At 36.5% G+C, this 26710-nt stretch overlaps 1 protein-coding gene across 4 annotated transcripts in view; it reads left to right on the forward strand.

Moving 5' to 3' along the window:
* KNL1 (kinetochore scaffold 1) overlaps positions 1–26710 on the forward strand; it is a 59424-nt gene that overhangs the window by 21027 nt on the left and 11687 nt on the right. For 3 of the 4 annotated variants that reach the window (XM_027572321.2, XM_027572322.2, XM_027572323.2), the window contains 12 exons: positions 4130–4182; positions 4405–4438; positions 6892–6929; positions 10000–10052; positions 10865–15952; positions 17951–18089; positions 18707–18774; positions 19159–19257; positions 21286–21401; positions 22843–22933; positions 23517–23633; positions 25706–25793. In XM_027572321.2, coding sequence (XP_027428122.2) covers positions 4130–4182; positions 4405–4438; positions 6892–6929; positions 10000–10052; positions 10865–15952; positions 17951–18089; positions 18707–18774; positions 19159–19257; positions 21286–21401; positions 22843–22933; positions 23517–23633; positions 25706–25793 — 5984 coding nt within the window. Of the gene's footprint in view, positions 1–4129; positions 4183–4404; positions 4439–6891; positions 6930–9999; positions 10053–10864; positions 15953–17950; positions 18090–18706; positions 18775–19158; positions 19258–21285; positions 21402–22842; positions 22934–23516; positions 23634–25705; positions 25794–26710 lie in introns of those variants that run through there. The other variant, XM_027572324.2, reaches the window with a different exon arrangement.

Genomic DNA, 26710 nt, shown 5'->3' on the forward strand with positions numbered 1-26710 from the left:
ATTCTATATGTTCATCGGTACATAGTCATAATTGTTATATTTTCATTCAGAATTGTACTTTCTAGGACGCCTGGGTGGCTCAGTCAGTTAAGTATGTGACTTCGCTCAGGTCATGATCTTGGGGTCCTGGGATGCAGCCCTGTGTGAGCCTGCTGCAGGCTCCATGCTCAGTGGGGAGTCTTCTTGTCCCTCTGTGTCCTCCCCCCGACTCGTTTTCTCTCTCAAATAAATAAATAAAATCTTTAAAAATAATAATAATGATGATAAATTTTAAAAAATAAATAAGTAGTGGGGCGCCTGGGTGGCTCAGATGGTTAAGCATCCGCCTTCGGCTCAGGTCACGATCCCAGGGTCCTGGGATCGAGTCCCGCATCAGGCTCCCTGCTCAGTGGGGAGCCTGCTTCTCCCTCTGCCTCTCTCTCTCTCTCTCTCTGTCTCTCATGAATAAATAAAATCTTTTAAATAAATAAATAAATAAGTAGGGACATCTGTGTGGCTCAGTCAGTTGTGTCCGACTCTTGATCTTGGCTCAGGTCTTGATCTCAGTCTTATGTTGTGAGTTCAAGCCTCATTCTGGGCTCCTTGCTGGGAATGGAGCCTACTAAATAAGTAAGTATAGTCCAAACTCTTTATGTTTTACCAAGAACATTAAAGCCAGGGACGTGATATGACTTTCCCGAGATAATGTAGGTAGTGACAGAACCACAGTTAATATAGGTCTCCTGACTCCTAGTCTACTGCTTTTTCCACTTCTTCTGATAGACTTTCCCAAATACTATTAAACCTAGTCCACTCTTTCCTTTCCTGGATATCATCTACTCATTATACTTACTTTCCTAAAATGGCTCTTGGATATTAAAAGGAATTTCAGGTTCAAAACAAAAAAAATTGAACAGTTCTGGCTTATTACTAAATAGTCCCTAGTTTAAGTCATTTAACAGAGCATCAGCTTCCTCCTTTTTTTAGGATGGAAATAATATTCCTTACATATCTCATATCTCATCGTATTTATTGCATGGCCAAAATAAGATAGTGTCAATTTGAGTAATATTAAGCAATGTATGAGTGGTGTTTCAAAAAAATTATCTTTGTTAAATAGATTAATTGAAAAAGAATTACAGGATTCTAGATGTAGAAACAAGCATAGTAAAAGCACTCTTAATAATTCCCAGCTCACTGAATTGTTAGAATTAACCTATATTTTCCATTCCCCTTGTAAAATATACTGATATCTACAGCACAAAGAATATTCTTTCCTGTCCATAAACTTTAGATCCTGAGAGTCGATTGGTAGGCTTACCAAGAAGTATTTGTCTTGTTTATCTAGTTGAAGTTGTTGTAATTGCATAATTTAATTTAATATTACATAAACTGATGAAAATGAGTTCAAAGATAAAGATAGTTATTTCTATGAAAATTGTAATGAACAGCAGGGGAAACTTTGATAAAGGTGAATTTATTTTTAAAAATTCTTTCAAGGGATGCCTGGGTGGCTCAGTCTGTTGGGCAGCTGCCTTCAGCTGGGGTCATGATTCTGGCGTCCTGGGATCGAGTCCTGTGTTGGGCTCCCTGCTCGGCGGGGATCCTGCTTCTCCCTCTTCCTCTGTCTGCTTCTCCCCCTGCTGTGCTCTCTCTCTCTCTCTCTCTCTCTGTCAAATAGATGAATAAAATCTTTAAAAAAAAAATTCTGGGCAGCTGGGTGGCTCAGTCATTAAGCGTCTGCCTTCGGCTCAAGTCATGATCCCAGGGTCCTGGGATCGAGCCCCACATCAGGCTCCCTGCTCCACGGGAAGCCTGCTTCTCCCTCTCCCACTCCCCCTGCTTGTATTCCCTCTCTCACTGTGTCTCTCTCTGTCAAATAAATAAATAAAATCTTAAAATAAAATAAAAACTTGGTATGGCTGAGACAACCATGGGGAAATCTTTCATGAAAATCTAGGAGTCTGTGTTCATATTACTTGAAAGTTTCTTTGTCTGGATGCCTGAGTGGCTCAGTCGGTTAAGCGTCTGCCTTCAGCTCAGGTCATGATCCTGGGGTCCTGGGATCAAGTCCTGCATCAGTCTCCTTGCTCAGCGGGGAGCCTGCTTCTCCCTCTGCCTGCTGCTCACCCTGCTGTGGTCTCTCTCTCTCTGTCAAATAAATAAGATCTTTAAAAAAAAAGTTTTTTTATTCCACTTTATAAATACACTAAAATTGTACCAGTAGATCCACTCAAAAGTAAAGTCCTCAGATTGACATTCAGAGATTTGCAAATTAAAATCTACTTATGTGGGGGCACCTGGGTGGCTCAGTCGTTAAACGTCTGCCTTCGGCTCAGGTCATGATCCCAGGGTCCTGGGATCGAGCCCCACATCAGGCTCTCTGCTCAGCGGGAAGCCTGCCTCTCCCTCTCCCACTCCCCCTGCTTGTGTTCCCTCTCTCGCTGTGTCTTTCTCTGTCAAATAAATAAATAAAATCTTTTTTAAATAAATAAATAAAATCTACTTATGTATTTTAATTTTTTTAATATTTAAGTTATGTAGGTATCAGTTAAGATTCCTTATTTTAAGTGTTTTTTTTTTTGATTAATGGACCAACTACTGATCCTGCTCATATTGATTAAAAAGGCTTCTATTGTTCTATTGTAAATGATTGGAAGAAAAGTTGTTTCAAGTATAGCTTTGTAGTTATAGGCTCAGGTTTTGAAGTCAGACAGATTTGGGTTTGCATTTTGGCTTTGCCACTTATTGGGTATATGACCCTGGGACTTACTTAAACTTTATGACCTTCAATATCTACATCTGTAAAATAACATGATAATTGTTATAATCATTAAAAATGTATATAAAGAACAGAATGCTTGTCACACAGTATGTATGCAAATGTTCACTGCTTTCTTGTAATTGAAACTAAATTTTCTTTTTTTTTTTAAGATTTTATTTATTTATTTGAAAGAGAGAGCAGGAGCCGGGCCAAAAGGAGCAGAGGGAGAGGGAGAAGCAGGCTCCCCACTGAGCAGGGAGCCTGATGTGGGGCTCAATCCCAGGGCCCCAAGATCATGACCCGAGCCAAAGATAGATGCTTAACTGACTGAGCCACACAGGTGCCCCTGTAATTGAAACTAAATTTTCTTTCTTATTAAGAATCGGTTCTCAATAATGAATGATACTTAATATTAGAACAAAAATGAACTAGCCAGATTCTTAAGGCAGATATCGAATGCTGCTTCTCCAGAAGCTTAATCATCCCAATCAAAAGAGATCCCTTCCTCTGGAGTCCATGTCCCCTTATCTGAACTGTTAATAACAAAAGTTTATAATCATTGTTCCAGCTCTCTACTTACAGTGAAAACTCCTTGAGGTCAAGGATCATATATCAGACTCTTGTATATAACATCAAGTATATAGTGGTGCTTAATAAATGTTTTGTTGAATAGAGTGAATATTTTAGGTTATTGAGGGATAAAATGATTTTTGTCAGAGTTAATTAAAAAAAACAGATTTTAATGTAAATGAATTTGGCGTTTGAGATATGAATAGTACATGATGTAGCAAAGAGGAAGCTGAAATCCATTATCTTTATCTCAAAACAGACTATAAATTAACACCATAGGGTTCTAATTAAAAATTGCAGATTTTCAGGATGCCTGAGTGGCTCAGTCGTTAAGCATCTGCCTTTCGCTCAGGTCATGATCCCAGAGTCCTGGGATCAAGCCCCACATCGCATGGGGCTCCCTGCTCAGCGGGAAGCCTGCTTCTCCCTCTCCCACTCCCCTTGCTTGTGTTCCCTCTCTCGCTGTCTCTCTTTCTCTCTGTCAAATAAATAAACAAAATCTTTAAAACAAAAAAATGCAGATTTTCAGGGGCGCCTGGGTGGCTCAGTGTGTTAAGCATCAGACTCTTGGTTTCAGCTCAGGTTATGATCTCACAGCCTGAGATTGAGCCCAGCTCAGAGCCACGAGCCACCAGGTTGGGCTCCACGCTCAGCAGGGAATCTGCTTGTCCGTACCCTCCCCCAACCCCTCCTCCCTGTCTCCCCATTCCCCCCCACCCCCCCACCAGCCCACCACTGCTCATGCCCCCACCCAGAATAAATAAAATCTCTTTTTTAAAATTGCAGATTTTCAGTAATCTTTATTTTCTTTTCTAGAGTATTCCAGACAGAGTCTCATATGAAAATAGTAAGGAAGTCAGAAATTGCAGGTAAATCTGTTTTCTATTAAATTTTACTATGGTTATCTAACCAGGTAATTGATAAAACTGTCTATCTTATTGCTTAAAAAGTATAGCTTGAGCCATGGGGGCAGAAAGTAAAGTGCGTAGTTAGTAATTTCTTTTTTTAATTGTTGTTAATGTTTGTATGCAATTTTTCTAATGCTTTATCAGTGTATCCTTGAACAAATTTAATTTTTATTTTATTTTTAGAAACAGAAGCGGGAGAAAATATTCTGTTTATACAGTAAGTAAAGAAAATGGGATTCAAATTATATTTTAAAAGCTGTTTATTCCAGAGCGCCTGGGTGGCTCAGTTGGTTGGGCGGCTACCTTCGGCTCAGGTCATGGTCTCAGGGTCCTGGGATTGAGCCCCACATCGGGCTCCCTCCTCGGCGGAAGGCCTGCTTCTCTCTTTCCCACTCCCCCTGCTTGTGTTCCCTCTCTCGCTGTCTCTCTCTCTGTCAAATAAATGAATAAAACCTTAAAAGAAAAAAAAGCTGTTTATTCCTATCAAATGCAGTGTTTATTTTTTTTTAAGATATTTATTTATTGAGAGAGAGAGAGAGAGAATGGTAGAGAGCATGAGAGAGAGGAAGGTCAGAGGGAGAAGCAGACTCCCTGCTAAGCAGGGAGCCCGATGCGGGACTCGATCCTGGGACTCCAGGATCATGACCTGAGCCGAAGGCAGTCGCTTAACCAACTGAGCCACCCAGGCGCCCCTCAAATGCAGTGTTTAATTTATTTTTTAAATATTTTATCCATTTGAGAGAGAGAGAACACAATCAGGGGGAGCGGCAGAGGGAGAGGGGGAAGCAGGCTCCTCACTGAGCAGGGAGTGTAACACAGGGCCCAATCCCTGGACCCTGGAGATCATGGCCTGAGCTGACAGCAGATGCTTAACAAACTGAGCCACCCAGGCACCCCAAATGCAGTGTTTATTAAATTAATAGTTTTTGTTTTTATTTTTGTTACCCTTTTGTGGAATTCTTAGGATTAATTCAGAAAACAGATTCTTTGCAGAATTTAATACACTGCTATCTCTGATTAAGTGTGTGCATTGTACAGCTTATCCTTTTAACAGAGTGATGAAACACTCCACTTTCACATATAAATCCTTAAATATAACAGTACAAAACAATAAAACCCAAGTTTTCAGTTTTTTTCATTAAATTAGTTTTTCTTATTATGTTTATATATGGAAAAATAAATACCAGTTGCTCTTGAACAAATGGAAAGATGCTTATTTTCATTCATCATAAGAGAAATATGAAGTTAGATTATTATTGAGATACAATTTTTCACCTAATCAGTTAAGAATGTAGGTAAGGGACACCTGAGTGTCTCAGTCCGTTAAGCCTCTGACTTCAGCTGGGGATATGATCTCAGGGTCCTGGGATCGAGCCTCATAGCCAGTTCTCAGCAGGGAGTCTGCTTGTCCTTCTCCCTCTGCCCCTCCCTCCTGCAAATAAATAGAACTTTAAAAAAAAGAATATGTGGGGGCGCCTGGGTGGTTCAGTTGGTTGAGCGACTGACTGCCTTTGGCTCAGGTCATGATCTCAGGGTCCTGTGATGGAGCCCCGCATCAGGCTCCCTGCTCGGCGGGAAGCCTGCTTCTCCCTTTCCCACTCCCCCTGCTTATGTTCCCTCTCTCGCTGTCTCTCTCTCTGTCAAATAAATAAAATCTTAAAAAAAAAAAAAGAATATAGGTAAAAAGTCGCTCTTTGCTAGTGGATATAAACTGAAGAAGGCAGTTGGCAGTATCATTCAAAATTTTAAATACACATGCCCTTTGACTCAGTAATTTCATGTCTGGGAATTTATTTCAAGATACTTGTAAATGTTTAAAATGATGAACATATAAGGTTATTCGCTACAGCATTTATTGTAATAGCAAAGGAGGTAAAAGATCCTAAGGATCTATCAGTCAGGGACTGGTTAAATAAATTCTAAATTTTCCATGTAATTGACTGCTCTTGAGCTGGAAAAAAAAGATTCTTTTTATATACTGATTCAGAAAATTCTCTAGGTTTAGGCTCCTCACAGTTAACCACTGCTGTGTGTGGAGCCCAGCATGGGGCTTGAACTCAACAACCCTGAGATCAAGACCTGAGCTGAGATCAAGAGTCAGATGCTTAACTGACTGAGCCACTCCGGTGACCCGATAATTTTAGATGTCTTTGCGGGAACTTAAATGTATATCCAAGTGCATGTTTATCTTTAGTTTTTGTTTTTAACAAGACAAAAATGAGAACACTTAATAATATGTCTTATAACACTTTCCATGTTGTTACATATAGATATACCTCAGTCTTTCATAATTTCTTGTATGTTTGCATCAGCATTTAGTCAGCTCCCTGTTGATGGACATTTGGATTGTTTTATTTGCTTTTTTTTAAGACTAAATCTCTAGATAATGAGTTGCTTTGTAGGTTCTTTAAAAAAAACACAACAGCATGTATTAAGCATATTTTTATAGTATCCTTGAAATTAACAAAGCCTTAAGACCAATCTGAAAAGTTTCCTTTGACTGCCTTGTAATTTTTTTCTGCCCGAGTTAGATGAGTCTTTTTAAAGATGTCATTATATTTTTCTGACAGTCACCCTATGAAAACCTTTGACCTTCCCTACTCTTTCAAATGTTAGGATTCTCGATCATTGTTTGGGGTATAGATTTTTAAAATACTTTTTAATTTTTAGGAATAAGAATCCAGAAGATAACTACTGTGAGATTACTGGTGAGTATGACCAGAATACTTTTCTTACCACATAACTTTCTCTTCAGCCAAATTTCGGACAGAGTAATGTGTAAAAGAACTTTGGAAAAAAATGTGAAGAGCTCTGTTCTTTATACAAAATCTTCAATATGAAATTTCACAAATTTGCTATTATTTCTGCCAAACCTGCTGTTCCACTTGTTTTCTCTATTTTGGATTCCCACTCACTCATTTACTCAAGTCAGAAATTGAGTCATTTTTGAACTTTTTCCTCATTCTCTATATCCATTTTTCTTCACCTCTATTCTTTCTCTTAAATATCTTGCAAATCTTTTACCTCCTCTCTGTTCCTTCTGCTACTGTTTGAGTTCAAATCTTCATTATTCATTGTTCTTTCATGGGCTATTGTATTTAGTTTCTTATCCCTATAATCCATTCTACATATTTCTAAATCTGATATTACCTCCCAACTTAAAATTGTTCAATGACACTTTTTTGCTTACAGGATAAAACCCACATTCTCTGGCATAGAGTTTGAAGGGTCTTTAAAATTTGGCTTGACTTCTCCCACCTTATCTCTTGCCCTTTATAGATATGCTCTAGCCCAGTGAAGAAGTATTAATAGATCCCCATGTTGACTTTTTTTTCTGTGTATCCATTTGTTTCTTCTCTCTGAAGTGCCCTTCCTACTCCAAGTTGCCTATTAGTCTTCTCATTTTTCACCTAACTTAGTTTTTCACTTAGGTTAACTTCAGTGCTATTCAGTGTAGCCAGTCCAGGGTGCCTGGCTGGCTCAGTCGGTGGAACATGCAACTCTTGATCTCAGGGTTGTGAGTTTGAGCTCCACATTGGGTGTAGAGATTACTTAAAAATAAAATCAAAAACAAAGTAGCTAGTCCACAAACTGTTAATAATCCATGACATAAACGGAACTTGCACTAGAATGTGAATCAACTATGGCAGTAAACTACTGTTTAGTTAGCTGACATTTTTTTCTTAGCAAAGCTTTCTTGATGAAAGAAATATCACATGATTTACATTGGCTGCAAGCTCCTTATTTCGTCATGAGTTGGTAACAAACAGTTCACAGACTGGCACCACACATCAAGTTGTACTGGCTTAAATGGAGCCTTTTCTGACAAAACCAAGGAGTCACTCTGTCCTGTAATGGTATAATACCCCTTTTATTTCTCATTCTTTTGTAGAATTTATCATATTGTATTTTAGGTATTTCCTTCTGGCTCCTTAATTAAACTGGGAACTCTGAGTCCAGAAATTTTGTCTGTTCTTTGTGCCTTAGTAGGTAGTTGAGTTTTGGGGCACATAATAAGTTCTGAGTAAATATTTGTTGGATAAGTGGATGAAAGCTTGATATATAAGTAAGATTTTTTTTTAAGATTTTTATTTATTGAGAGAGAGAGAGAATGGTAGAGAGAGAGCATGAGAGGGAGGAAGGTCAGAGGGAGAAGCAGACTCCCTGCTAAGCAGGGAGCCCGATGCGGGACTCGATCCTGGGACTCCAGGATCATGACCTAAGCCGAAGGCAGTCGCTTAACCAACTGAGCCACGCAAGCACCCAAGTATGATTTTTAACAAAAAACCTATAATTACTTCATATTCAATCAAGGTTGCCATAAAGTCTTTAAAATGTTTCAAAGATTTTTGTGATGAGCACTGGGTGTTGTATGGAAGTGTTGAATTGCTGTATTGTACATGTGAAACGAATAATACACTGTATGTTAACCAGAATTTAAATAAAAACTTTTAAAAAATGTTCTAGAGATTTGCCTTTAAACTTAAGTATTATAAAAATGTATTTCCTGTTTTATTACAGCATCTTCAATCCCTTCCTTATTTCCAAAGTCCATCTAATCTTTATATTTCAATTCTGAAGTGTCCTGAGTCTAATCCTTTATTTCCATTCTCATTTTCTCTTACCCAAACAGAAATTCTCATCCTGTTTGTATCTGCACTATTACAGCAGCTCCCCATTGGTTCATCTTCTCTTAAATCTACTTTTTTCTCCTTCTCTGGAGTTATTTTTATAAAATGCACATCTTATCATGGTAACATCTAGATTCCTTAACATAGAATAAGAGAGGCTTCAAAATCTTATTCTAACATTTCAGTCTCATGAATTGGTACTCTTTACCATGTAACCTCTACTATACAGGGAATAAAAATAAAGAATTAAAGGGGAAAAAAGTAGTCCAAACTTTCCACCTTTAAAATCACCACATTCTACGGGTGCCTGGGTGGCTCAGTCATTTAAGTGTCTGCTTTCAGCTCAGGTCATGATCCCAGGGTCCTGGGATCGAGCCCTGCATCGGGATCCCTGTTCAGCGGGAAGCCTGCTTCTCCCTCTCCCACTCCCCCTGCTTGTGTTCCCTCTTTCACTGTCTCTCTCTCTATCAAATAAATAAAATCTTTAAAATAAATAAATAAACAAAATCACCATATTCTGAAAATATTTCAGGCACGTAGAGAATACAATAATCACAGATCTCTCTGTCCCTAAAATGGGACAATTATAAGTTTTGTTTTGTTTTTTTTTAAGATTTATTTAGGGGCGCCCGGGTGGCTCAGTTGGTTAAGTGTCTCACTTCGGCTCAGGTCATGGTCTCAGGGTCCTGGGATCGAGCCCCACATCAGGCTCCATGCTCAACAGGGACTGCTTCTCCCTCTCCCTCTGCCCTTCCCTTCACTCATGCTTTCTCTCAAATAAAATCTTTTTTTTTTTTTTTAAATAAAATATTTATTTAAGAGAGAGAGCACATGGGGTGAAGGGCAGAGGGAGAGGGAGAGAAGAAGACTCCCCATAGTGTGCGGAGCCCAATGTGGGGCTCAATCTCAAGACCCTGAGATCAGGACCTGGGCCAAAATCAAGAGTTGAAGACTTAACCCACTGAGCACCAAGGGACAGTTAGAAGTCTTAATGAAATTTAATACCTAAGTCCTTATGAAGGGCTTAGTAACTGATAAAACTTCAGTAAATTCTCATAAATGATGAAGAACCTAAGGAAAGAAAAATCAGGCTCTTGGTGATACATTTTTTCGCTATTGACTGTAGTTTTTTCATCTTTTTCAATAGGGATGAACACATTGCTTTGTGCTCCCATTCAGACCCAGATGCAACAGAGAGAGGTATGAGTTCATGGACATGCCTTTTATTTTATTCTCCCTTGTAGTTAACATACAAAAAAAATTAATGGTAATGGCATGATTTAGGGATTACTTACTAAAGTAGACCAGCGTAGACTGGAAAACTTCCTACCTTTTCAATTAACCTAAGGACAGTTCAATCATGGCCAGGTTAAATAATAGGGAAATAATTATATCAGGACTTCTCAAACTATAATGGGCATATGCAGGATTTTGTTAAAATATAGATTCTTTTTCAGTATATCTGTGGCAGGCCCTGAGATTCTATACTTCTAACAATCTCCTGATGATACTAGTGCACTAGTTCACAGACCATACTTTGAGTAGCAAGGAGTTAGACTGTTTCCTTACAAATAAAACCATTGCATTAAGATTCAAAGAGAACCCAACTTCCAAGAGTAGAGTGTACTATAAATTAGCCATCAGACTCTTAGCCCATTCTGTCTTTTTTACTTAGAATGAGAATGACCTATCTAATATAGTAATTAGAATTTTCCTTATAGTTACATTTGATATTGTCAGTCTTTTTCATTTTTTAGTCATTCTAGTTGGTGTATAATTAACCTTGAACTTTTATTTGTCGAAAAACACTAAAAGCATTTACAGACTTTGAAAAAAAATGTAATAACAAATTACATGCTACATACCACACCACTGATTCAAACAAACCAGTGTATCATGAAGCCATCGTTGAGGATTATTTATATAGTACTCTATATATGGTACATATTATAAAATACCTTTTTTAAAAGTTTGCATTTGATCTGATCTCCTATATTTTGCTTTTATTATAGATTTCAATTACAGAACACAACCATGAAAGGAAACATGCAAATGACCAAACAGTCATCTTTTCAGATGAAAACCAGATGGACCTAACAACAAGTCATACCATAATGATTACCAAAGGCCTTTTAGATTGTCCTAAAAGTGAAAAGTCCACTAAGATAGATACCACATCATTTCTGGCTAACTTAAAGCTCCATACTAAGGATTCAGGAATGAAAAAAGAATTAAATTTTTCCATGGATCAAAGCACTTCTTCAGAAAAAAAAATAAATTTTAATGACTTCATAAAAAGATTGAAAACGGGAAAATCTAATGCCTCTCTAACAGGACCTGATAAAGAAAATTTCGAGATATCTATTCATCCCAAAGAATCAAACAGGGCCTCTTCTGTACATCAAATGCATGTATCTCTTAGGGTAGATGAAAATAGTAATAATATGACTAGAATCTTTAGAGAACAAGATGATGGGATGAATTTCACCCAGTGTCATACAGCCAATATTCAGACTTTGGTTCCCACATCCAGTGAGGCCAGCTTAAGGGAATTTAAAGGTGATGATATTACAATTTATGGCAATGATTTTATGGACTTGACAACTAATCACACTATACAGAATTTACCCTCATCAGATAATTTATCTAATACAGAAAATCAAACCCAGAATGTCATGATGGAGATTATGACAGATTATGGAACTAAAGCTCCAGGAAGGAAGACAATCTTTAAGAATAAACCAAATGCTGCTTTTCAAGACCCTTCTTTAAACCCTAATGGTGAAATACATATTACCAAAAGTCATATTACCGGGACAGAAACTCACACAGGCACACAGACTTCTAACCAAGATGCCAGAACATTGGCCATAATCCCAGAATCTATATGTTCCAGCCCAGCTACGCAAAATTATAAGACATTTTTCTATTCTAGTAGTAATGATGCCATGGAACTGACCAAGTGTCTCTCAGTTATGAGAGAAGAGAAGAATTTGCTGAAGAATGATAGTAATTATTCTAAAATGTATCCCAATCTAGATGCCATCTCTCTTCTCACAGAGAAAACTATTTATTCAGGAGAGGATAGCATGGACATTACCAGGAGTCATACAGTTGCAATAGATAATCAGATTTTTAAACAAGATCAGACAAATACACAGAGAGCAGACACACCAATATCTGAAAAAGAAATGATGCTCCAAAATCTCATAACCATGTCAGAGGATGGGGAAATGAATATAAATTGTAGCTTAGTTCCTCATGTATCTAAGGGAAGATTACAGCAGAGCCTGGCAAATTCTTTATCTATTTCATTGACTGACAAAAAGACTGAAATCTTCACAGGTGAAGATATGGATTTGACTAAAAGTCACACAACTAACTTACAAAGTCAAGCTCCTCTTGCATCTTACAATCTAATATTTGAGAATACCAGTAAATTTCACTCTCACAGCAAAAGCCCTTCAGATGAATGGGAAGAAATGACCAAAAGTCATATTGAACCATCCCAGCAGCCAGACATAAAATCTAAAAACATTCCAACTGACATGTGGGGCAAAGAAAAAGATCAAGTTTTAAAGACTGCACCCTATCTTGATAAAGATTCTCCTCAGTCAGCTGATATTAATCAAGACATAGCACTGAGCCATAGTATAGTGTACTCTGGTGGAAATCTTAGGAAACAAATAGCACTGGGAAATAATAGAAATACAGTTTCATGTGAGCCATGTTTGTTTCCTACCACAGAGTCACTGTTTTCATTAGAAGGACAGTCTACCGTGAAAAATCATAATACTGCTGTTAACAGTTACACAGTGAAATCTGTATCAGGCCAGAATTCTAAACTGCCTGAACCACTGAGGAAAAGTGTAGGCAATCCCACACCTGGCTGTTCCCATAACAAAACAATTATTTGTTCAGAGGAGGAACAAAATATGGATCTAACTAAGAGTCACACTGTTGTCATTGGATTTGGTCCTTCTGAAGTACAAGAATTGGGTAAGACTAATTTAGAAAATACTAGCAGCCAGCTAACAACAGTAGACAGACAGATAACTGTAAAAGTTGAAAAATGTAATAAAACTCCTACAGAAAAAACTGGAGCATTTATTTCTAATGATAACATAGATGTGTTAGAAGACAAAAGCATACAAAACCTTGGATTTCTGAATGAAAAGCAAGATGTCAAAATTTGTGGAAGGAAAAGTGTTGGCAGACAAAAAATTGATAAGACTATTGTATTTTCAGAAGATAATGAGAATGATATGGATATCACCAAGAGTTATACAGTGGAAATAAATCATAAAGCTTTATTACATGAACAAGATTCCCATTTGGCAGGAACTTCTAAGACTGTTTTGTATACGTGTGGGCAAGATGACATGGAGGTCACTAAAAGTCACACAACTGCCTTAGACTGTAAAACTGTCTCACCAGATAAAATAATCACTAGGCCTATGGACAAAACTGTAATGTTTGTAGATAATTACAATGAACTGGAAATGACAGAGTCCCATACTGTTTTCATTGACTACCAAGCAAAGGAGAGGACTGTGCTTACGGACAGACTTGACTTTGAACTATATAAAAGGAAAAGCCTAGAAAAGCCAAAACTGACACCTGCTTCTGCTGAGGAGAATGTTTCCTTTCCAGAGAATGGTGAAAGTGACCATTCAGCAAAAGTCAACGAGCTAACACTACTGAGGGGATGGTCTAACAATGGTCCTGTAGAGAAAGCTGCAGGATTTATAGCTGGTGATAACATGGAAGTGTCTAAGTCAACCTTTTGGAAAAATGATGAAGATGTACAAAAACCAGAATTTCTGAATGAAACTATATTAGGCAAAAGTCAGAGAAGGAAAAGCCTTAGACTCAAAAATGACAAGACTGCTGCATTTTCCAAAAATGATGAAAATGATATGGATATCACCCAGAGCTATACAGTGGAAATAAACAACAAAACTGCCCTGGAAGATAGTGAGGATTCCCATTTGGTGCCTTTGGCAGGAACTTCTAAAACTGTCTTGTATACATATGGGCAAGATGACATGGAGATGACTAGAAGTCACACAACTGCCTTAGAATGTAAAACTGTCTCACCAGATAAAATAACTACTAGGCCAATAGACAAAACTGTAATGTTTGTAGATAATCATGATAATCTGGAAGTCACCAAGTCCCATACTGTTTTCATTGATTGTCAAGACACAGAGAAAATTCTTATAGAGTGCCCTAAATCTGGAATAGCTAATGGAAAAATTTTGGGTCTTTCTTTTCATAATGATGGTAGCTCTATTCAAGAAGAAGTCATTGAAAAACAAGCACTGGTTGTAGAAAACAAAATTGTTCTTTACACTAAGCAAAAGCATCATGTGATACCCTCTGTTCCTACTAATATATTGTCTAGGGGTCAAAGTGAGTTAGAAGTTATCAAATTCAATAGCACTGTAGATGAAGAGGTCATGGGGAAAGTTGTAGACCGGGCCTATACACAGGAAAAAACAAAAATTGGAAGCTGTCAGTTAAATAGTACAGATAGAAGAAACATGGGTTTTACAAATAGTCATGCAATTGCTGTGTGTGGATCCAGTGATAATTATTCCTGTTTACCAAATGCTATTTCCTGTTTTGATAATTTGGAGGGGAATGTCATGTCCTTAGGTGATAAAGATGAGAAAGTCAGTAACTGTCCAGTGCAAAATGATCTTATTTATGTAAACAACTTAGCCAATGAGTATTACTTGAAGTCTGAGGGACTGCCTCTCTCTGCTTCTTGTTCTTTGTTAGAAAAGGAAAAAGTGATTCAAACCAATACCAAAGGACAGTCAGACTGTGTTACAACAGTGCTCAAAGATCAAGATCTGATTATGGAGCCCCCAAATTTAATAGCTAATCAAACTTTATTATATAGTCAAGATCTGGGGGAGATAACTAAACCTAATTCAAAGCAAGTATCTTTTAAGCTCCCAGAGGGTCAAATGGAGGGCTTTGTTGATAAGGCAGAACATAATTTAAAGATGACCTTTGTTGATGATGTTTGTGTTACTTCTCAGCCTCATCTCTCCAGCCAGCTACCTCCATTACCTCAACAAGGACAGATAATTGTGAATAAAGATGAAACTGTATCATCGAATGCTAGAAATAAGAATTTAAATATTGCTATAGGAAATTCTTCTGTACCCACATGTGAAAATGAGTCCAAAATGCTCAGTAATGACAAACAGTTTACTATAGCCTGTACAAAGGAGCCAAGAAAAAATACTCAGACAGCTAAATGTAATACAGATTTCCACAGTAATTCAGACTTGGCTAAGCAAGTTATTCAAACTCATGCTAATTCTAGAGAAGCATCAGATCCTGCAATTGCATCTAACACTGCAAGTTTTAGTAGTGTCAGATCAAATCTGAGTAATTTGAATGGGAAACTTGAAGAATTTTTAGATTTCCAAACTCCTCATATACCACCTTCTCCAAAACAATTATTTGCATTAGTCAATAAGGCACACAATCATAGGGGTATAGTGCAAGCTACAGAAATACATAATATTAACACAGTGCCCAGCAGTGTTGAAGAGGAGAGAGCTGAAGAAAGTAAAATTTCTCATAATGAAGCTGAAACTAATTCTGTACCACTCCTGACGGTTGTAAAAGATAAAGTGAGGAGATGTTCTTTGGGAATATTTTTGCCCAGGTTGCCAAACAAGAGAAATTGTAGTGTCACTGGTATTAATGACCTGAAGCAGATTCAAGCAGATACCACTGATTTAAACCATTTAGAAGCTCAACCAGTCTTCAGTAAGAAGTCAAGCATTGAATTTGTTGCAACTAAACTGACCTTAAGTCCATCTCAATATATAAATGAGGAAAACCTTCCTGTATATCCTGGTGAGATTAATTCCTCAGATTCTATTACCATAGAATCTGAGGAAAAGGCTTTGATTAAGACATATCAAAAAGAGATTTCACCATCTGAAAATAAAATAAGAGAAACCTGCAGTAGCCAAAAAAGAACCTGGGTACAAGATGAAGAGGATACTCAGAATGAGAAGAAAATCAGGAAAAGTGAGATTAGGTTTAATGATACTGCACAAGATCAGGAGGTAAGCTCTGTCTTGAACTAAGGAATGTGTTTTTTAAGTTATGAGTATTGAGTTTTAATTTTAGTCTTGGATGAGCAGGAGTTGATTATTTCCAGTTATAGGGCTGGAGAAATATTCCTATTTAGAATGTTAAGGAATTATTTGACTAACAGCTAGACTTAAAAACAATTTGAAGTGACAAATAATCACAAAAAGTGAAATGGGAAGTGGTACAAAAATTAATGTAATTGTGTAATTTGTCATTGTGGTTTTGCATTAGGAGAATCTCTAGGCAGGGTATATGTAGTTTGAAACGTTAAATTTAGTCTAAATATCTGAATATTTAGTCTTAAATTCAGTCTAAATATCTGCATAACAAAAAAGCCTTTTTGTAATGCAAACTGCATAAAAAAACTTGCCTGAATTTTCTTGGCTAATGAGGATATGTAGAATGCCTCTTTAGTGGATGAGAGAATGCCTAGGTCAAGCCCAGTATCTCAAAGTGAAGAAGTGAGAATTTGAGTTTATGAAAGAGGTTATAGATTTTAAAAGTTGAGGGAACACTCATTTGGATAACTTGGAGAGAATAAAATCTGTCACTCAAACTGAGTTTTGTAGGTAGAGAAATAAAGATTAGAAAGTATCAGAGGGGGGGCGCCTGGGTGGCTCAGTCAGTTAAGAGGCTGCCTTCAGCTCAGGTCATGATCCCAGGATCGAGCCCTGCTTCTCCTTCTCCCTCTACCTCTCCCTACTGCTTGTGTTCTCTCTCTCAAAAATAAATAAAATCTTAAAAAAAAAAAAAGTATCAAGGGCACCTGGGTGGCTCAGTCGTTAAGCGTCTGCCTTCAACTTGGGTCATGATCCCAGAGTCCTGGGATCAAGCCTCGCATCAGGCTCCCTGCTCTGCGGGGAGCCTGCTTCTCTCTCTCCCACTCCCCCTGCTTGTGTTCCCTCTCTTGCTATGTCTCTCTGTCAAATAAATAAATAAAATCTTTAAAAAAAATTAAAAAGTATCAGAGGTTCATAGAAAACAAAATTTAAACTCTAATATGTGAGTAAGCTTAGAAAAATATTTCAGTAGTTCTATAATATGAGGTCCTGAGGAAATGATTCATCTGTGAAGCTTTGAGAATGTAGTATCAGTGATAGAAAACTTATAACTGAACGGATTATATGAAAATTAGTATTTTGTTCAGTAGATATTGAGTGTCTCCTGTGTCCTGAGTACTGCTTAGGTGCTGGGAATACATCACCAGGAAGTTACAGAAAAAAAATCTGTCCTCATGGAGATTACATTCTAACATTTAGACAAAGGATATATTGTCCTCAAAAACATATGTAAGTAGGTAGATGAAAATGGCATTTAAGGATTAAAGTCAAATGGTTAAAATGGTAAAAGCAAGACCATATCACTTATTTGACATCAGCCAAAGGAGTCTTAGTCACCTGGGGAAAGAAGTACTAAAACCTGGAAATGAGTTTCTTTGTTGTTCTAGCCAGAGTCACTATGAATAGCCAATATTCTATGCTGTTTTATTTCAGTGTGGTAGCCCTGACCCTGGTGACTAGTAGTTGAATAATTGAATAGGTCAACGTTTGGCAGCTCATAGGATCTGGCTTTAACTTAGACACATTAGAAAAAATTTGCTTATACAGTATAATGCGCAAACTGATTTCTATATATTCTTAAATAAAATTCCTTTGAACTTTAGGGGCACCTGTTTGGCTCAGTCAGAGGAGCATGCGACTCTTGATCTCAGGGTTGTGAGTTTGAGCCCCACGTTGGGTGCAGAGATTACTAAGAAAAATAAACTTTTAAAAAAATTAAAATAAAGTTACTTTGAACTCTAAAGGCCTAATAAGTTGCTTGTTACTTATTCCAGTTTGTTACTAAGATATTTCATATAATTGTAGATAAATTTTATGTTATGAAGTAGTATTTGTTAGTGTTCAACAGTTATTGTAAGTATACAGAGTCATAACTTGAGGCTGATGATGTTCCCTAATTGATAATTTCAGATTTTTGATCACCCTGCTGACGGGGATATAGATAAAAATACTAACAGTGTTTTGATAAAAAGCCTGAGCAGAACACCATCTAGTTGCAGCAGTTCTCTTGATTCGATCAAGGCCGATGGGACCTCCCTGGACTTCAGCAGTAAGCTCTTCATGAAGACTAAATAATAGAAGTCATCTGCTTACTTGACTAATAATAAATGTATTTCAATTCAGGAGATATTTGAAATTTATTTAATCTTTTTGGGAGTTATACATAGTTGATAAGTAAAATAATTTTAGTTTATTTTTAATGCTTAATTATTTTTATAAATTGAGAAGTGGTAGACCATAAAGGGTAATTTCCTTAAATAAGCTTATCATTAGGGGCGCACGGGTAGCTCAGTCAGTTAAGTGTCTGCCTTTGGCCCAGGTCATGATCCCAGGGTCCTGGGATCGCGTCCCACATCGGGCTCCCCCCTTGCCCGGGAGCCTGCTTCTCCCTCTGCCTGCCACTTCCCCTGTTTGTGCGCTCTCTCTCTCTCTCAATCTATGTCAAATAAAATCTTAAAAAAAAAAAAAACTTATAATTAGTAGAGAAATAATTAGATGGGATCTTAAAACGGTAATATACTTTGCCCTGTAAATGACTCTTTTCCCAAAAAGATCCTAGTGGATAGCTTTAAGAGCATGAACAACACATAAATCTGAATGATAGTTAAAATTAAGCTTACAATTTAATTTTGACTTTTTTATCACCTGAATTTGCTTTACATTTAGCACAGCACAATAGTCAAATGGAATCACAGTTTCTCAGAGACACTATTTGTGAAGAGAGCTTGAAGGAGGTATGTTAAACTATTTCTCATTTCTAATGCAACTATATTGCCTGCTTTGTTTTCACTTTTTAAATTTTTTTTAAAAATTATGAAATATTCAACTATACAGAAAATTAGATTTTTTTTGTTAAGGACCCAGCACGGTGATTGATCATATGGGGTAGAAATCACAATTAAAAGACCTGTGTTTTGTTGTTTGTTCTTAATTCTGTTGTCACTGAATAACCTTAAGAAATAATTTTAGATAAAATCTGTTCGTGTATAGCTTACAAATATTTGGATATTTCCACAAATATATGCAAAATACTATAAGCTATTTAGAAACAAAATGGGGTGGTTATAGTCAAAATGAGCTCACCTTGAATATTGTGCAAACTTTTTTTCCTTCCTTAGAAACTCAAAGATGGGAAAATTACAATAAAGGAGTTCTTTATACTTCTTCAAGTCCACATTTTGATACAGAAACCCCGACAGAGCAATCTCCCAGCCAAAGTATGTGCAGTTTCTTGGCAAAATAATTATCTCAGTTAAAATGTATTATACTTGTTTATTATTAAAGTGCATCAAAACCATTGTTTATTCAAAAATAGAAAAAGAATCTAAGGAAGAATATTTTCTTGCAGAAAGTTTTTCTATAGTAGGTACATTGTGGTTAGCATAAAAATTATTTTTTTGAGGGGCACCTGGGTGGTTCATTCAGCTAATGTCTGACTCTTGATCTCAGCTCAGGTCTTGATCTCAGGGTTATGAGTTCAAGCTCTGCATTGGGGCTACAGCATGGAGCCTACTTAAAAACAAAAAAAAAATTGATTTTTTTTTGTAATATCATAGACTTTGATAAGGTGAAATTCTATTTTTTTCTCATTCCTTTTCATGTATTTTGTCTTTGATACCTTTTCCTGAGCATATGCTTTTTCCCCACTATATAAAAATCCAAATATAGCAAAAGTTTTTAATAAACATTTTTCAAAATCAAAATTGTGTTAGATTATACAATATTTGAATTGTACAATCAACAAACTCATTTTAAAAGAAGAAAAATTTGGGGGCGCCTGGGTGGCTCAGTCATTAAGCGTCTGCCTTCAGCTCAGGTCATGATCCCAAGGTCCTGGGATCGAGCCCCGCATCGGGATCCCCACTCTGCAGGAAGCCTGCTTCTCCCTCTCCCACTCCCCCTGCTTGTGTTCCCCCTCTCGCTGTGTCTCTCTCTGTCAAATAAATAAATGAAATCTTTAAAAAAAAAAAAAAAAAAAGAAAAATTTGTGTCACTTAATAGGAATATGTTTTTCTCTTAAGTCTGTCGAACATTTACAAAAATTAGTTATGCCCTAGGCCACAAAGAAAATATTAACAAGTTGAAAAAAATGGAGATTTTATGGACAACATCATTTGATCTTAATCCAATAAAATTAGAACTAATAAAAGGACTATAACATTCTTAGCTTCTTGGAAATTGAAAAATACACTTGTAGATAACTCTGAGCTCAGAGAGGAAATCAAGACTGTTAAGAGAGCAAAGGAGAATATTTAATACCAAACATATGGGACATACAGCAAAAATTATACTTTGTAGGAAATTAAAAGCCTTAGATAACATTGTTATTATAGAAAATTAAAAGGCTTAGATAACATTGTTATTATAGAAGAGAATCTAAAAATAAAAGAATTTTTAATGCTCACTTTAAGAAATTGGAAAGTGAGGGGCTCCTGGGTGGCTCAGTCAGTTAAGCATCTGCCTTCGGCTCAGGTCATGATCCAAGAGTCCTGGGATTGAGCCCCACACCGGGCTCCCTGCTCAACGGGAGGCCTGCTTCTCCCTCTCCCACTCCCCTGCTTGTGTTCCCTCTCTTGCTGTCTCTCTCTCTGTCAAATAAATAAATAAAATCTTTAAAAAAAAAAAGAAACTGGAAAATCAATAAAATCCATTAAAAAGGCAAGAAGGCAGAATTAATATAAGTAAATGGTAAAGCTAATGAGACAGGAAACAAAAATTAGTAGAAAGAATAGCAAATCCAAAAACTGGTACTTTGAAAAGACAATAAAAGACATGTCCAGAGATTAAAATAATTTTTTTAACCAAATTTTTACTACCTTATTTTACACATGCCAGAAAAATTTGAATTCAAACTGGGATAGAAGTAAGGATCAGGGCTAGAGAATGGGAGTAGAAAAAATTAATCTAGGAAACTGGTATCTTTTTTCTTTCTTTTAATGAAAGGGTTCCTGATTGAATTTTTAGGTATTGATTTTCTTAAAACAGCACATAGCCATTTTCAAACCACTATTCAATCGCATGTGAGTGGAACATCCACTAACCATCTGTAGGAAATGGACTTTTATGTCAGAGACTTGTATTCGGATTCCAACTAGTAGCTTACTGGGTGTATCGATTTCATAGAATAATCAAATTTTTCTTTGTAGAACTTTAAAATAAGCACTCTGAAACTTCAAACAGTTCTTAAACATGGTTTTGTCTTCAGGCTACCAGTTTTGAGGGACTGATTTTCTTTTTTTTTCCAGTTTACTATAAACACACCACCTACTCCAGAAGACCTGATGTTAAGTCAGTATGTCTACCGACCCAAGATACAGATTTATAGAGAAGATTGTGAGGCTCTTCGCCAAAAAATTGAAGAGTATGAAAGTTTTTATTTTTGTGTGTGTTTTGTTGGATGGGTGGGTAATCTGTGTGGTAAAATTCTAATTAGAATAACATTGGCATAGGAAAAAGTTCATGGCATTAATTAGCAGTGTGATATGGTATGTGGAAAAGAATCAGGTTTGTAGGCAGACAAATTGAAGCTCAGTCCTGGGTACAGCACTAGCTGTGTGACTTTGTGTAAGACATTTAACCTTCATTTCAACATCTATAAATTAGCGATAATAATACCTACTCAGCAGGTAGATATGAGCAGTAGAAATAGTGTATATAAAATATTTTCATGCCATTCATAGCAAAAAGTATGTCACTCAGTAAACAGTTATTAGGTTATGATATCATAAACTGATTGCAAAAGAACATCTTCGAAAGAAGATAATACCTTATAGAAATTTATATATAGTGCCTGAAATCAAGATTGTCTTTGGGTTTATAATTTTATCACATTTGCCCTTGATTTGCATGTAAGAAAGTACATGGTATTACGCAGATTATTGCTCAGTGCTTTGGTATATGTGGATGCTGCAGAGTAATTTACAGATTAGGTATATCTAAATTCCCTCAGGTAAATTGGATTTGCAACCCAAAATATATCGTACTTACCTAGAACTATTCGACTAATTTGAACCAATCTAACAAACAGAAAAGAAATAAAATAATTTTTAAATAACTATATAGTTTTTAAACTAAAAACTTAAGATGCTGTTAAATTATAATACAACAGATTTGCCTGATTCTGGTTTTTCATTCCACAACTATATATTGAATACCTACTATGTGCCACACACTGTACTAAGTACTGGGGCTCATCACTGAACAAGACAGAAAAGGTTTTTTTTTTCATATTGTCTAAAAGAGTTGAGTGTCTCAAGATTTGTCTTAGAATGTTTTATTTTGAATAAATAGTATCTCACGTACAATGCACAGTCTGTTTAGATGTGCTCTACTGTTTAATTTTACACTTATGTTCCTGTATATAATATATTCTAACTCTGATAGAAATTTATTTCTTATTAACAAGAGACTAATATATAATTTTACTAGTTTTATAAATGCTATTGTATAAAGGTGAGTTAAGACTGGGAACTGAACTGGGAACTTTTACTTAAAATAATAGCTACAACTTCACAACAGTTATGCACTGATAGGCCTTAAGGATTCTTTAAAAGCAACATATTTTTATATTGGAACAAGTTCATTGAGATTGTGAGGGAAGTTTTTCTGATTCATAACATTTTTGAACTGTTCTACAATCACTGAAATAATCAGGCTGACCACTGTTCTTGCATGAATTCCCCTTTTCTTAATGTAGAAAAGAACTAGGAAGAATTAAATTAAGTATGCCTGTAAGTCTGAATTGATTCATTCAAGCTGACTTCTGAACCCTGTGCTAATTAATTAACTTTTCTATATTTTAGATTAAAGCTTTCTGCATTGAACCAGGATAAACTGTTGACTGATGTAAATAGGAACCTGTGGGAAAAAATGAGACACTGCTCTGATGAGGAGGTATTTTTTATCTCATTTTCAGAATGGGAATCAGTATAGACATTTTGAACCTGTTTATTATGAAATAGGTACTGTTACTTGATAATTAGTGATGAGTTCTTTAACTTCTCAGGTATAATATGTTAGCAAGGTTTTTACATGAATAATCATTAAAATATATAATCTTTTCAAACCCCAAATGACCAATTAAATATATGAAATATATTTGAAGTTCATTTAGAATTTCTTCCTACTTGCTTCACTTAGATTTAGATGAGGAAAAGATTTACTTTAATTGGTTACTTAATAGCAACTCATTTTATATGTACTCTAATATATTAAGAGTGTTATTAACTTAGGGCCTATCATTTTCTGATTTGTAATATGAATAAATGAATTAAAGGCAAGAATTAAAATTAAAATCTTTGGTTCTGTTCTTAAACTACTAAATGTGATTAAATTTGCAAATGAGACATGCCCTGCCTTAGGAATCAGTCTAGGATGGGCAAAACAGCCCATAGCAGCTGAACCAGCCTTCCCAGACCATTTGCCTTTCCTAACTCTTTTGTTTTAGTACGCCCTAACCTTTGATTTTTCCTTGCAGCTGAAGGTCTTTGGAATTTACCTGAACAAAATAAAATCACGTTTTACCAAGATGACTAAAGTCTTCACTCACCAAGGAAAAGTGGCTCTCTACAGCAAACTGGTACAGTCAGCTCAGGTAATTTGAAACAGTTAACAGCATAGAAAGAAAGATCTATTAAAATTAATTTATAATGGTTATAGAATATGAAGAATGTTTCCTAAGGAACATGGTTCATAAAGAGGTGGGGTTCAATTTATCAAAAGTGGCAAATCTGGCATCTTGAGTAATTCTAGAATATATTTACTAATATGGGCCTATGTCTCATCTCAAGTTTGTTATTTATGTTTTTAAGTAATCTCTACACACAACAGGGCCTCAAACCCACAACCCCGAGATCAAGAGTCACATGCTCTACCGACTAAGCCCGCTAGGCGCCCCTATGTGTACATGTTTAAAGTAGCATTTCCCAGGCGCCTGGGTGGCTCAGTTGGTTGGGCGACTGCCTTCGGCTCAGGTCATGATCCTGGAGTCCTGGAATTGAGTCCCGCATCGGGCTTCCTGCTCAGCAGGGAGTCTGCTTCTCCTTCTGACCCTCTTCCCTCTCGTGGTTTCTATTTCTCATTCTCTCTCTCTCTCAGATAAGTAAATAAAATCTTTAAAAAAATAAATAAATAAAGTAGCATTTCCCAAAATGATTGTACTTTGCATAAAAAAACTTTCTTTCCCTTGGCAAATAATTCTGAGAAATTTACATGCCATATCCCCCCTTTGGAGAAATATAATAGCTAGCATATTAAAGTCTAAAGTCAGAAATTTTTTTTAAGTCTAAAAGGAACAAAACAGGGGCGCCTGGGTGGCTCAGTCATTAAGCGTCTGCCTTCAGCTCAGGTCATGATCCCAGGGTCCTGGGATCGAGCCCCACATCGGGCTCCCTCCTCTGCTGGAAGCCTGCTTTTCCCTCTCCCACCTCCCCTACTTGTGTTCCCCCTCTCGCTGTGTCTCTCTCTGTCAAATAAATAAATAAAATCTTTAAAAAAAATAAAAGGAACAAAACATGCTATAATTCTGTTCAGTGTTTCCCATATTTATTTGACCATAGAACATTTTTTAGGAACTCTTTTTTTGGGGGCACCTGGGTGGCTCAGTTGGATAAGCGTCTGCCTTCAGCTCAGGTCATGATCCCGAGGTTCTGAGTTTGAGCTCCAGGCAGGCTCCCTGCTCAGTGGGGAGTCTGCTTCTCCCTCTCCTTCTGCCCCCCCCTCAAATAAATAAATAAATATTTTTTTAAAAAATTATTTTTGGGGGGCATCTGGCTGGCTCAGTTGGTTCTTTCGCTCAGGTCGTGATCTCAGGGTCATGAGATTAAGCCCCGGGTTGCACTCCACACTGGGTGTGGATTAAGATTCTCTCTCTCAGTCAATCAGAGAGAGACAATTATCATATGATCTCATTGATATGTGGAATTTGAGAAATAAGGCAGAGGATCATAGGGGAAGAGAGGAAAAATGAAACAAGAAGAAACCAGAGAGGGAGACAAACCATGAGAGGCTCTTACTCAGGAAACAAACTGAGGGTTGCTGGACTCTTACTCTCAGGAAACAAACTGAGGGTGGGTGGGATGGAGTGGCTAGGTGATGGACATTGGGGAGGGTATGTGCTATGGTGAGCACTGTGTATTGTGTAAAACTGATGAATCTCAGACCTGTACCCCTGAAATAAATAATACATTATATGTTAATAAATTTAAAAAAAAGATATTCTCTCTCCATCTCTCTTTGTCATTCCCCTCCCCCCTCTAAAAATTTTTAAAAATAAAAAATAAAAATAATTCCTTTTTGCGGGGAACACCTGGCTGGCTCAGTCAGTGGATATGATACTCTTGCTCTTGGAGTTGTAGATTTGAGCCCCATATTGGGTGTAGAGATTACTTAAAATCTTTAGAAAAAAAAATTTTTTTTTAAGTAACATGTATTAGCATCTTATATTACATGGAAATACTGGAATAAAGGAAAGTACAAAAAATAAGTTTATATAAATCTGTTATGTATGCTTTTTAAAAACATTTCAAGTCCAGGCTTGAAGCTTTGACCTTCATTTTAAGATTTGCCTGTTCATGATATAGCAGTATGTCAGCAAGTTTAACCACTTATAATGTTAAAATATTTTGTTTAGAGATGTAACTTGACAATATAATATTGTGTGTTTAGAATGAGAGGGAGAAACTTCAGATAAGGATAGATGAGATGGACAACATACTTAAGAAGATTGAGAACTGTCTCACTGAGGTTGAAACAGGTAATGTATTTTGAATACTTTTCCAAAAGAAAATTTAATTTTATCTAAGTACTTCCCTACAGTACAGATTACTGGTATCACTTATGTCGAACCCTTGTATTAGCAACTTGAGACATTAAATCAGAGCAAAATAAAACTCCTTTCCTGTGGTCATCTGTAACACAACCAATAAGAGATGCTCAAGATAATAAACAAATCTCTTTAGAAAGCTCTTCATAATCTAAACCATAGTCTTATTTTTTTAAATAGATGAACTTACTGTCTTCTTTGAAAATTATCTCTCCTTTCAGTTTGACCTCTCATGATCCCGCATTGTTACTATTATTGTCCTGAAACTGCTTTCTCAAAGATCACAAAATTCCACATAGTCATCAAATTTGGAAGCTCTTGGTTCTTAACCAGCTTGACCTCTCAGCATTTGACACTGCTGATTATTTTCTTTCTGAACCTTTCATCTCCCTGAACCTCTGTGATACTGCACTACCCCCAACTGTTTGCTTTTTTCCTGAGTACTCCCTTTAGTCCTTCTGTTGGTCTCTCTCTAACCTCATGTGTAGGCATTTAGATTTTATCATCTACTCATTTCTATATTCTCTCCCTTTCATCTACTTTAACATTTGTGTTTGTATCAATGATTCCCAAATTCAGTTAAATTCATCATTTGTTGAGCACCTACTGCATACCTGATACTGTGCTTAGCAACAGAAAAAAAGATATTATAAACACAGATTTTGACCTTGAGTAGCTTATAATTATTCTGAGTAAAAGCATCTTTAGCCTCTTGAGTTCCAAACTTAACATTTCTAGCTTCCTGCTGAACCTCTACGCAAAAATGTCTTTAAGCACCTTAAACTCTGTGTGAATAAAATGAAATTTATTGTCTTCTCCTATTTCCAAAATAAAGCCTCTAAACTTGC

Source organism: Zalophus californianus, chromosome 6 (assembly GCF_009762305.2).
Source record: "Zalophus californianus isolate mZalCal1 chromosome 6, mZalCal1.pri.v2, whole genome shotgun sequence".
In the NCBI taxonomy this organism is placed as follows: Eukaryota; Metazoa; Chordata; class Mammalia; order Carnivora; family Otariidae; genus Zalophus; species Zalophus californianus.